Source organism: Nerophis lumbriciformis, linkage group LG01 (assembly GCF_033978685.3).
Source record: "Nerophis lumbriciformis linkage group LG01, RoL_Nlum_v2.1, whole genome shotgun sequence".
In the NCBI taxonomy this organism is placed as follows: domain Eukaryota; kingdom Metazoa; phylum Chordata; class Actinopteri; order Syngnathiformes; family Syngnathidae; genus Nerophis; species Nerophis lumbriciformis.
In genome coordinates this window covers 61599975-61612981 of record NC_084548.2, presented here as the reverse complement: position 1 = coordinate 61612981, position 13007 = coordinate 61599975, and the positions used below count along the sequence as shown (strand labels likewise).

Below are 13007 nucleotides of genomic sequence, written 5' to 3'. Positions count from 1 at the left end.
GATTGAGTGTGTTGTGCAGGTGTTTGAGTTGTATTGGCGGGTTATATGGACGGGAGGGGGGAGGTGTTTGTTATGCGGGATTAATTTGTGGCATATTAAATATAAGCCTGGTTGTGTTGTGGCTAATAGAGTATATATATGTCTTGTGTTTATTTACTGTTTTAGCCATTCCCAGCTGAATATCAGGTCCCACCCGCCTCTCACAGCATCTTCCCTATCTGAATCGCTCCCACTGCCCTCTAGTCCTTCACTCTCACTTTCCTCATCCACAAATCTTTCATCCTCGCTCAAATTAATGGGGAAATCGTCGCTTTCTCGGTCCGAATCGCTCTCGCTGCTGGTGGCCATGATTGTAAACAATGTGCGGATGTGAGGAGCTCCACAGCCTGTGACGTCACGCGCATATCGTCTGCTACTTCCGGTACAGGCAAGGCTTTTTTTTATCAGCGACCAAAAGTTGCAAACTTTATCGTCGATGTTCTCTACTAAATCCTTTTCAGCAAAAATATGGCAATATCGCGAAATGATCAAGTATGACACATAGAATGGACCTGCTATCCCCGTTTAAATAAGAAAATCGCATTTCAGTAGGCCTTTAAGGTTTATTGGTGCGCTCTACTTCTCCACTCCGTACAGCGGCGCTTTAAAAAGTCATACTTTTTTAAACCGATACCGACAATTTCCGATATCACATTTTAAAGCATTTATCGGCCGATGATATCGGCAGTCCGATATTATTGGACATCTCTAATTGCTGTATGTATACTTTTTGACCCAGCAGGTTCAGTAGACCCATAATAAATTCATAAAAGAAGCAAACTTCATGAATGTTTTTTGTGGAGTATGTGCTCTAATCACTCTATCACAAAAAAAAATAAGAGTTCTAGAAATTATTGGAAACTCAAGACAGCCTCGACATTATGTTCTTTACAAGTGTATGTCAACTTTTGACCACGACTGTATATCTGCGGCTAATATATGGAATTGTTTTTCTAACATTTTTAAATCTGGAAAACACGGTAGGTATAAATTGTTGGTATCGGACCGAAAAACAATATCGTGCATCCCTACCGAACCAAAAAAATAAATAAAACATGTCATGATTACTTTGCAGCGACAAGCTCCGCCATTGCAGCCTTCACTTCCTCTCGGGTCACAGTTGTAGCAGTTACCTAGCAACAGTAGAAGTTGTCTTTTTATACACACATAATATAAGGATGTATTGTGCAGGAATATCCTTCCGTGTCCAAGCACGTCATGTACCGTTGACTTCGTTGCCAGCGGTACACTTCTGTCCATGTAACGGGTTGCCGTTGTATCCTGGCGCACACCTGGGTCGGACAAAAAAAAAAAAAAAAAAAAGAGGACAAAGTGAAGCCAAACAACACCAACAGATGCCAGTCACTTCCGAAAAAGCGCCTTCTTACGCTATTCGGCTCAGGAAGACAATAAGCATACTTGCCAACCTTGAGACCTCCGATTTCAGGAGGTGGGGGGTGAGGGGGTGGGGGGCGTGGTTGGGGGCATGGTTAAGATATATATATATATAAGAAATACTTTACTTTCAGTGAATTCTATATATATATATATATATATAAATAATTAAAATAAATACTTGAATTTCAGTGTTCATTTATTTACACATATACACACACATAACACTCATCTACTCATTGTTGAGTTAAGGGTTGAATTGTCCATCCTTGTTCTATTCTCTGTCACTATTTCAGAACACACACATTATACAAATATACATTATAAAATCAATAAGAAAACGGGAGCTCTAATTTGGGAGTCTGAATTAGGATCAGAAGTTCCTATATAAACATTGCGCACTCACGTCGCCTTTTTGTATTGATTACTGCAGCTGTGCACTGGATTCATTCACAAACACAAACTACAACTCACAAACACTTTAGAGTGAGGCTCCACCATCAGAATGTGTACTTAAACTTATAAAGATCACATGGATATTATTCAGTGAGTTGATTCACCAAAACTAACCTGTTATACAGGAGGAAAAAGCACACAGGACGTTTCAATTGTTCACAGACTGGTCGCGCTCATCAGAATGACAAGACACTTCCGGTCTGCAGGTGATAGCATTCAATTGGGAAGAAACGCCCCTGCCTCCTACTGACCAATGTGAATACTGATAAATGTGTAATGACAGCTCCAAAAACGAATTCAAACCACAAAATAAAATAAATAAATCAACACAAAAATGTGACACATTATGGGTGGGTCACATATGCATGTACAGTAGATGGCAGTATTGTCCTGTTTAAGAGTGTCACAACATTGATGTTTACGGCAGACGAACTGCTTTACGGTAGACGAAAACTTGACTGCTGTTGTCGTGTGTTGTTACCGCGCTGGGGGGACGTTAATGAAACTGCCTGACAATAAACCCACATAAGAAACCAAGAACTCGCCCTCGATCATTAGCTGTTTATATTGTGGGAAAGCGGACGTGTGAAGAGGCTGTCAACACGTCACTCAGGTCCGCATGGAGATGGAGGGGGCGTGGCCTCCAACTCCGCCTGAATTTCGGGAGATTTTCGGGAGAAATTTTGTCCCGGGAGGTTTTCGGGAGAGGCGCTGAATTTCGGGAGTCTCCCGGAAAATCCGGGAGGGTTGGCAAGTATGACAATAAGTCACATTTTGAAGTAAGCGTTTCCCAAAAAGCTTTTTTTGATTGCTTGCCACAGAAACGCATAAAGCACAGCAACGGAAAAAAAGCGTTCGATATCTCTCCGATGAAGCGAGTACACCCCTCACAATTCTTTTAGTCTTATTACTTGACATCTCCTCGAGGGACACTGCTGCAGGGAGGAAGCTCGGATGACAACAGAGCAGCGTCGCTTCACTGTCCTCTGAAAGTACAAAACCAGTGAAGTTGGCACGTTGTGTAAATGGTAAATAAAAACAGAATGCAATGATTTGCAAATCCTTTTCAACTTATATTCAATTGAATAGACGGCAAAGACGAGATATTTAATGTTCCAACTGAACTTTTTTTTTTTGTTTGTGCAAATAATCATTAACTTAGAATTTAATGGCAGCAACACATTGCAAAAAAAGTTGTCACAGGGGCATTTTTACCACTGTGTTACATGGCCTTTCCTTTTAACAACACTCAGTAAACGTTTGGGAACTGAGGAAACCAATTTTTGAAGCTTCTCAGGTGGAATTATTTCCCATTCTTGCTTGATGTACAGCTTAAGTTGTTGGTCTCCGTTGTGGTATTTTAGGCTTCATAATGTGCCACACATTTTCAATGGGAGACAAGTCTGGACTACAGGCAGGCCAGTCTAGTACCCGCACTCTTTTACTATGAAGCCACGCTGTTGTAACACGTGGCTTGGCATTGTCTCTCAAATAAGCAGGGGCATCCATGATAAGGTTGCTTGGATGGCAACATATGTTGCTCCAAAACCTGTATGTACCTTTCAGCATTTATGGTGTCTGCACAGATGTGTAAGTTACCCATGCCTTGGGCACTAATACACCCCCATACCACCACAGATGCTAGCTTTTGAACTTTGTGCCTAGAACAGTCCGGATGGTTGTTTTCCTCTTTGTTCCGGAGGACACGACGTCCACAGTTTCCAAAAACAATTTTAAATGTGGACTCGGCAGACCACAGAACACTTTTCCACTTTGCATCAGTCCATATTAGATTATTTCGTACCCAGCGAAGCCGGCGGCATTTCTGGGTGTTGTTGATGAATGGCATTGGCTTTGCATAGTAGAGTTTTAAACTTGCACTTGCAGATGTAGCGACGGACTGTCGATACTGACAGTGGTTTTCTGAAGTGTTCCTGTGCCCATGTGGTGATATCCTTTACACACTGATGTCGCTTTTTGATGCAGTACCGCCTGAGAGGATCCAAGGTCCGTAATATCATCGCTTACGTGCAGTGATTTCTCCAGATTCTCTGAACCTTTTGATGATATTAGAGACCTTAGATGGTGAAATCCCTAAAGTCCTCGCAATAGCTCGTTGAGAAATGTTGTTCTTAAACTGTTTAAAAATTTGCTCACGCATTTGTTCACAAAGTGGTGACCCTCGCCCCGTCCTTGTTTGTGAATGACTGAGCATTTCATGGAAGCTGCTTTTATACCCAATCATGGCACCCACCTGTTCCCAATTTGCCTGTTCACCTGTGGGATGTTCCAAATAAGTGTTTGATGAGCATTCCTTAACTTTCTCAGTCTTTTTTGCCACTTGTGCCAGCTTTTTTTGAAACATGTTGCAGGCTTCAAATTCCAAATGTGCCCAACAGTTTTCCAGTTCGAACATTAAATATCTTGTATTTGCAGTCTATTCAATTGAATATGAGTTGAAAAGGATTTGCAAATCATTGTATTCTGTTTTTATTTACCTTTTACACAACGTGTCAACTTCACTTGATTTGGGGTTTGTAAGTCAACACACAATATTGTCCAGTTATTAAAGTACACCTCAGTCAGTGGGTTCAAAGTGGAAATATTCAGATTTTTCAAAGTGACCTTTGTTATCCTGGCACTGCCTTAATGTGCTCCGATGGATCAAGTGCTCGGGCGACGCTGGAGACATCTCCATCATCAGCATCGCCTTCACTTTCAAAGCACTTGTCATCTTGTTGATTTGGGCCAAATATAAAATCCAATTTTTTTCCCCTCTGAAACCAACATTTTTGTTTATGATTTATTGGTAAGAAAAAACTATAAAAGAACACATAGGGGTGGAGTTTGCTGATGTCATCAGGGTGTTTGTCATGACAAGGCTAAAGAAATACATTTAAAAACAAATCTTTGTGTCTTTATTTATTATTTGTATCAATATTTCAGCCTTGTCTGAATAAATTACGCCTTTTTGCTTAATTTAAAAAACAAATTTCATTTTGATTCCTACAATGTGCTATTTCAGCTTTGTCTGACTAAATTATGGCTTTTTGCTTTATTCTTTACATGTTATGTTGTTTTTTATTTAAGTTCCACAATGTGCTATTTCAGTTTTGTCTGAAAAAATTATGCTTTTGCTTTATTTTTTTAATTTTGTAATGTTTTATTTTTTTTATTCATACAATGTGCAATTTTAGCTTTGTTTGTTAAATGATGCCTTTTTGCTTGATGTTTTACATGTTATGTTGTTTTTATTGAATTTCTACAATGTGCTATTTCAGCTTTGTCTGAATAAATTATTCTTTTGTAATTTAGTTTTTACATTTATTATTGTTTTATTTTGATTTTGATTCCTACAATGTGCAATTTCAGCTTTGTCTGAATAGATAATGCCTTTTTGCTTTATTTTTACATGGTTTTATTGCATTCCTACAATGCCTAAAATGTGCTATTTTAGCTTTGTCTGATACAAATTAGCCTTTTTGCTTTATTTTTTTTAAATTAAATTCATACAATGCACTATTTCAGCTTTTTCTGAATAAAATATGCCTTTTTGCTTTATTTAAAAAAAATTTAATTTAATTCCTACAATGTACTATTTTAGCTTTGTCTGAATAAATTATGCCTTTTTGCTTTAATTATTTTTTAATTTAATTCATTCAATGTGCTATTTAGCTTTGTCTGAATAAATTATGCCTTGTTGCTTTATTTTTTAATTTTTTAATTTCATTCTTACAATCTGCTATTTCAGCTTTGTCTAAAAAAAAATATATGCTTTTGCTTTATTTTTAAAATTTTGTAATGTTTTTTGGATTTTTTTTATTCATACAACGTGCAATTTTAGCTTTGTCTGTTAAATTATGCCTTTTTGCTTGATGTTTTACATGTTATGTTGTTCTTATTTAATTCCGACAATGTGCTATTTCAGCTTTGTCTGAATAAATTATGCATTTTTAATTGATTTTTTACATTTATTATTGTTTTATTTTTTATTTTAATTCCAACAAAGTGCAATTTCAGCTTTGTCTGAATAGATAATGCCTTTTTGCTTTATTTTTACATGGTTTTATTTCATTCCTACAATGCCTACAATGTGCTATTTTAGCTTTGTCTAATAAAAATGTGCCTTTTTACTTTATTTTTTAAATTAAATTCATATGATGTGCTATTTCAGCTTTGTCTGAATAAAATATGCCTTTTTGCTTTATTTTTTTTATTAAATTCATACAATGCACTATTTCAGCTTTGTCTGAATAAAATATGCCTTTTTGCTTTATTTTAATTTGTTTTAATTTAATTCCTACAATGTACTATTTCAGCTTTGTCTGAATAAATTATGCCTTTTTGCTTTATTTAATTTTTTTTTTTTTTCATTCATTCAATGTGCTTGTTCAGCTTTGTCTGAATAAATTATGCCTTGTTGCTTTATTTTTAATTTTTTTTTATTTCATTCCTACAATGTGCTATTTCAGCTTTGTCTGAAAAAAAATATGCTTTTGCTTTATTTTTAAAATGTAATGTTTTTTGGATTTTTTTTATTCATACAATGTTCAATTTTAGCTTTGTCTGTTAAATTATGCCTTTTTGCTTGATGTTTTACATGTTATGTTGTTTTTATTTAATTCCGACAATGTGCTATTTCAGCTTTGTCTGAATAAATTATGCTTTTGTAATTTATTTTTTTACATTTTTTACATTTATTATTGTTTTATTTTTTATTTTGATTCCTACAATGTGCAATTTCAGCTTTGTCTGAATAGACAATGCCTTTTTGCTTTATTTTTACATGGTTTTATTTCATTCCTACAATGCCTACAAATTTGCCTTTTTGCTTTATTTTTTTAAATTAAATTCATACAATGTGCTATTTCAGCTTTGTCTGAAAAAAATATGCCTTTTTGCCTTATTTTAATGTAATTCCTACAATGTACTATTTCAGCTTTGTCTGAATAAATTATGCCTTTTTGCTTTATTTAATTTTTGTTTTATTTCATTCATACAATGTACTATTTCAGCTTTGTCTGAATAAAATATGCCTTTTTGCTTTATTTTTATTTTTTTAATTTAATTCCTACAATGTACTATTTCAGCTTTGTCTGAATAAATTATGCCTTTTTGCTTTATTTAATTTTTTTTTTAAATTTCATTCCTACAATATGCTATTTCAGCGTTGTTTGAATAAATTATGCCTTTTTGTTTGCTTTTTAAAAAGGTTTATGTTGTTGTTTTTAGTATTCAATTCATACAATGTACTATTTCAGCTTTGTCTGAATAAATTATGCCTTTTTGCGTTATTTAATTTTTTTTTTAATTTCATTCCTACAATATGCTATTTCAGCGTTGTTTGAATAAATTATGCCTTTTTGTTAGCTTTTTAAAATGTTTTATGTTGTTGTTTTTAGTATTTAATTCGTACAATGTGCTATTTCAGCTTTGTCTGAATAAAATATGCCTTTTTGCCTTATTTTAATGTAATCCCTACAATGTACTATTTCAGCTTTGTCTGAATAAATTATGCCTTTTTGCTTTATTTAATTTTTGTTTTATTTAATTCATACAATGTGCTATTTCAGCTTTGTCTGAATAAAATATGCCTTTTTGCTTTATTTTTTATTTTTTTAATTTAATTCCTACAATGTACTATTTCAGCTTTGTCTAAGTAAATTATGCCTTTTGGCTTTATTTAATTTTTTTTTCAAATTTCATTCCGACAATGTGCTATTTCAGCGTTGTTTGAATAAATTATGCCTTTTTGCTTTATTAAAAAAAAATAAAAAAATCCTATAATGTGCCATGTGTACGGAGCCCCTAAAGCAGGGGTCCCCAAACTTTTTGACTCGGGGGCCGCATTAGGTTAAAAAATTTGGCCGGGGGCCAGGCTGTATGTATATATATATATATATATATATATATATATATATATATATATATATATATATATATATATATATATATATATATACATTGTCTTTATAATCCGTTTTGTCATTTAACATCAATTAATATTGATGTTCATCAACATTTAACATTGTCACGTTATCGATGGGAAAATTCATTTTTATATGATTTGCCTGAGCGGCTAGGAGACACCAAGAGTAACAAGCGGTAGAAAATAGATTAGAAAGGAAAGATTAAAAAAATAAAATAAATAAAAAACAAAAAAACAAAAAAAAAACTTTTTTTTTTAACTTGGGACTTCCTGTGAGACGGATTTTGGATGCTGGGGAACCGGATCCGGCCCGCGGGCCGTAGTTTGGGGACCCCTGCCCTAAAGGGACATGGAGGGAAAAAAATGTTTTGCGAGCTCTCACAAAAGTTTTTTTCCTATATCAGTGAACCGGAAGTAAAACAGACACAGCGATGGAGGAGCCTACCCATCATCCGTGGGAGAAGTTTATTGATTTCTATTTTAGTATTGGCCTAACATATAAAGACATCAAATCGTATTATGGTCCCACATGCTCCCGCTCCTCCATCGCTGTGTATGTTTCACTTCCGGTTCACTGACATAGGAAAAAAAAAACTTTTGCGAGACCTCGCAAAACATCAATGTCCCTTTAGGGGCTCCGTATATGTGTGCCTATAAAAACGCTGCATACCACAAATGGCCCCCAGGCCCCACTTTAAACACCACCAGTTCACTTCTTTGACCAGGAGGACAGAAGAGTGTCTCTGAGCGGTGTCAAGTTCTTAGCACTTATAGAAGTGAAAAAAGTTGAGTTGCTTCTGGACGTTTGTTGCATTTACTTGTAATTTGACTACATTACCCAGAAGTCTCAGCGATAGCGACACCTGAAATATAGACGATAGGGCTAGTGGAGATACAAGCAGGTACTTGTATCCTGCAGAGTTACAAATAATGAGTTCATGTGTTGCGGAATCAAAACACAAACATAACATTCTGCACACTTTGCACACACACCCTCTGGGCTTGTGGAGGCGGATCTCTGCTCATATAGCGAAAAATTCACCTTTAGTGACCGCTTTTATTTGAAAGTTGGAATGCTGGCTGCGTGTTACTCTCTGGCAAAGCAGGTGTGTTGTGAAGCGGATTTACGATGTATTCACCACCCTTCCATTCTCATTTGTTTATGAGCAAGGCAGAACCCGGAAGCGCCAAATCCTCATTTGCGACGGGAAGTATCATGTGTCTCGGCAGACTGGAGAGCATGCTTGCAGGGAGGAGGAGCTTCTTTAAATATCGATGTTTATATATATATATATATATATATATATATATATATATATATATATATATATATATATATATATATATATTCAAACCCCGTTTCCATATGAGTTGGGGAATTGTGTTAGATGTAAATATAAACGGAATACAATGATTTGCAAATCATTTTCAACCCATATTCAGTTAAATATGCTACAAAGACAACATATTTGATGTTCAAACTGATAAACATTTTTTTTTTTTGCAAATAATCATTAACTTTAGAATTTGATGCCAGCAACACGTGACAAACAAGTTGGGAAAGGTGGCAATAAATACTGATAAAGTTGAAGAATGCTCACCAAACACTTATTTGGAACATCCCACAGGTGTGCAGGCTAATTGGGAACAGGTGGGTGCCATGATTGGGTATAAAAACAGCTTCCCAAAAAATGCTCAGTCTTTCACAAGAAAGGATGGGGCGAGGTACACCCCTTTGTCCACAACTGCGTGAGCAAATAGTCAAACAGTTTAAGAACAACGTTTCTCAAAGTGCAATTGCAAGAAATTTTTCATCTACGGTCCATAATATCATCAAAAGGTTCAGAGAATCTGGAGAAATCACTCCACGTAAGCGGCATGGCCGGAAACCAACATTGAATGACCGTGACCTTCGATCCCTCAGACGGCACTGTATCAAAAACCGACATCAATCTCTAAAGGATATCACCACATGGGCTCAGGAACACTTCAGAAAACCACTGTCACTAAATACAGTTTGTCGCTATATCTGTAAGTGCAAGTTAAAGCTCTACTATGCAAAGCGAAAGCCATTTATCAACAACACCCAGAAACGCCGCCGGCTTCTCTGGGCCCGAGATCATCTAAGATGGACTAATAAAAAGTGGAAAAGTGTTCTGTGGTCTGACGTGTCCACATTTCAAATTGTTTTTGGAAATATTAGACATCGTGTCATCCGGACCAAAGGGGAAACAAACCATTCAGACTGTTATCGATGCAAAGTTCAAAAGCCAGCATGTGTGATGGTATGGGTGTGCATTAGTGCCCAAGGCATGGGTAACTTACACATCTGTGAAGGCACCATTAATGCTGAAAGGTACATACAGGTTTTGGAACAATATATGCTGCCATCTAAGCGCCGTCTTTTTCATGGACGCCCCTGCTTATTTCAGCAAGACAATGCCAAGCCCCATTTAGCACGTGTTACAACAGCATGGCTTCGTAAAAAAATAGTGCGGGTACTTTCCTGGCTCGCCTGCAGTCCAGACCTGTCTCCCATCGAAAATGTGTGGCGCATTATGAAGCGTAAAATACGACAGCGGAGACCCCGGACTGTTGAACGACTGAAGCTCTACATAAAACAAGAATGGGAAAGAATTCAACTTTCAAAGCTTCAACAATTAGTTTCCTCAGTTCCCAATCGTTTATTGAGTGTTGTTAAAAGGAAAGGCCATGTAACACAGTGGTGAACATGCCCTTTCCCAACTACTTTGGCACGTGTTGCAGCCATGAAATTCTAAGTTAATTACCATATTTTTCGGACTATAAGTCGCAGTTTTTTTCATACTTTGGCCGGGCTCCAGTGCGACTTATATATGTTTTTTTTTCTTCTTTATTATGCATTTTCGGCAGGTGCGACTTATACTCCGGTGCGACCTATACTCCGAAAAGTTTATGAGTTTGAACATCAAATATGTTGTCTTTGTAGTGCATTCAATTGAACATGGGATGAAAAGGATTTGCAAATCATTGTATTCCATTTATATTTACATCTAACACAAATTCCTAACTCATATGGAAACGGGGTTTGTACATACATATATAAATATGTACATACATACATATATACATACATGTATATACTGTATATATATTTATACATATACACAAATACATATTTATACATATATACATATTTATACATATACATATACTGTATATATACATAAAATATATCCATCCATTTTCTACCGCTTGTCCCTTTTGGGGTGCGGGGGGTGCTGGATCTCAGCTGCATACAGGCGGAAGGCGGTGTACACCCTGGACAAGTCGCCAACTCAAAATATATATACAGTACATACATTTGTACATATACATGTATACATACATATATACATACATATTACATGCATATATACATACAAATAAACATACATATATACATACATATTACATACATATATACATACAAATAAACATACATACATACATATACACATACAAATAAACATACATACATACATATATACATACAAATAAACATACATATATACATACACACACACATACATACATACATACATACATACATACATACACACATATATATATATACACAGTATATATATATATATATATATATATATGTGTGTATATATATATATATATATATATATATATATATATATATATATATATATATATATATATATATATATTATATATTATATATATATATATTTATTTATTTTTATTTTTTTACTTGCCATTTATACAGACAACAATTGCTGTGTTGAGTTATTTCCAGGGGATAGTGAAACTATACTGCTATACAAGTTGTACACTGACTGTTGTAGCTTAAAAAGATACGGTGATAAAAATGGTTGATGGAGATGTGAGGGGGTTATTCATGATTGTGAGATATTTCATCTAGAGTACAGCAGCAGCACAGCAAAGAAGACGCACAACACTCAAAGGAAGCGAAACGAAGAGGAATACTGGGCAAGTAAAATCTGAGATTGCAGAACAAGATGCTAAGCTAAGACAGAGAGAGAGTTCGACAACATTCTGCCAGCAGCAAAGCACTACTACCAGAGGAATAGCCGGTCCAAGTACGAACTACGCAGGTTGCCTTACCTCACCTGTTCTACGGCAGCTCCGACGGTCAACAACGCCCTTCCATGTTGGGAAACTATTTTAAATTCTGAGACACCCAAGTACCCCAAGTATTGACCAGTTGTGTGACCGGATTAATGACACCAATCTGACAACTGCAGCATGTCAGGATATGTTGCTCCATGCCAGTGCAGTAGTCCAGTCAAGAGTCCAGTTCTACATCAAAACTGACTGGAAAGTATTCATTGTGTCATTTTTGGTGAACCCCAAACTAGTCATTCTTTGACGAGCAACAGACAGATTTGGAATGGTGTCAAACACATTAAGGCGTCCATACAAACCTATCGGAACAAGTCTGAATCCAGACCACATGTTCAGTAGTACCTCTGACAGAAGTCAGCTTTCAAACGTGAATTAACTCCATGTGCTGTGTTTAAACGCACGGCAATAATTAGGTTATCATCCGGAGACCAGATGTCTCTACTTCGTCTAGCAATTTCATTGATTGAATTTGATCGTTCTTGATGTTTGGTTTTAATGTGACACAGGAAAGCATACATCGAGTCGTTGTACCTTTATTTCAAGATCTAAAATCACCCTCAATATATAAACACAGTAGGCTACATGCCGGCATGAAACTAACAAATAAAGTCACTGACAAGCATGACCTTTTAAAAATTAACTAACCAAGAAATGGGAAACAGGTGCAAAGCTTGAGGTAGTAAAGTTATCAAAAAAAAAAAAAAAATAACAAAACAGGTACTAACGCTAAGCTGTTTCTTCATAGCAGGATTTCTGTGCAACAGACAAAACAACTTGGGAATATTTATGAATCGGATGTAAACTCGTAAAACAAAACAGTGTCATGTCATCAAGCCCTTCATCGAGTTCCATACGTATGATAATATGCAACATAAATATCGATACAAAAGAGAGGAAGTCAATCACACGCACTACTCGTCGGGGAGAATGCGTATAGGGATGGCCAGCCTTCCCAGAACAACATGGAGAGAACCGTCGTTATGTTTCTTCTGCTTTGCGGACGTGTGCTCTCCTTTCAACAGCTTCAGTAGCTCCAAAAGTTCCGATCTAG

General features: G+C 35.9%; 1 protein-coding gene across 1 annotated transcript in view; it reads right to left on the bottom strand.

Moving 5' to 3' along the window:
• hspg2 (heparan sulfate proteoglycan 2) overlaps nucleotides 1-13007 on the bottom strand; it is a 362847-nt gene that overhangs the window by 161834 nt on the left and 188006 nt on the right. The window contains exons 32-33 of the mRNA XM_061923339.2: nucleotides 1264-1331; nucleotides 1108-1172 (exon numbers count right to left, since the gene is read on the bottom strand). Coding sequence (XP_061779323.2) covers nucleotides 1108-1172; nucleotides 1264-1331 — 133 coding nt within the window. The remainder of the gene's footprint in view (nucleotides 1-1107; nucleotides 1173-1263; nucleotides 1332-13007) is intronic.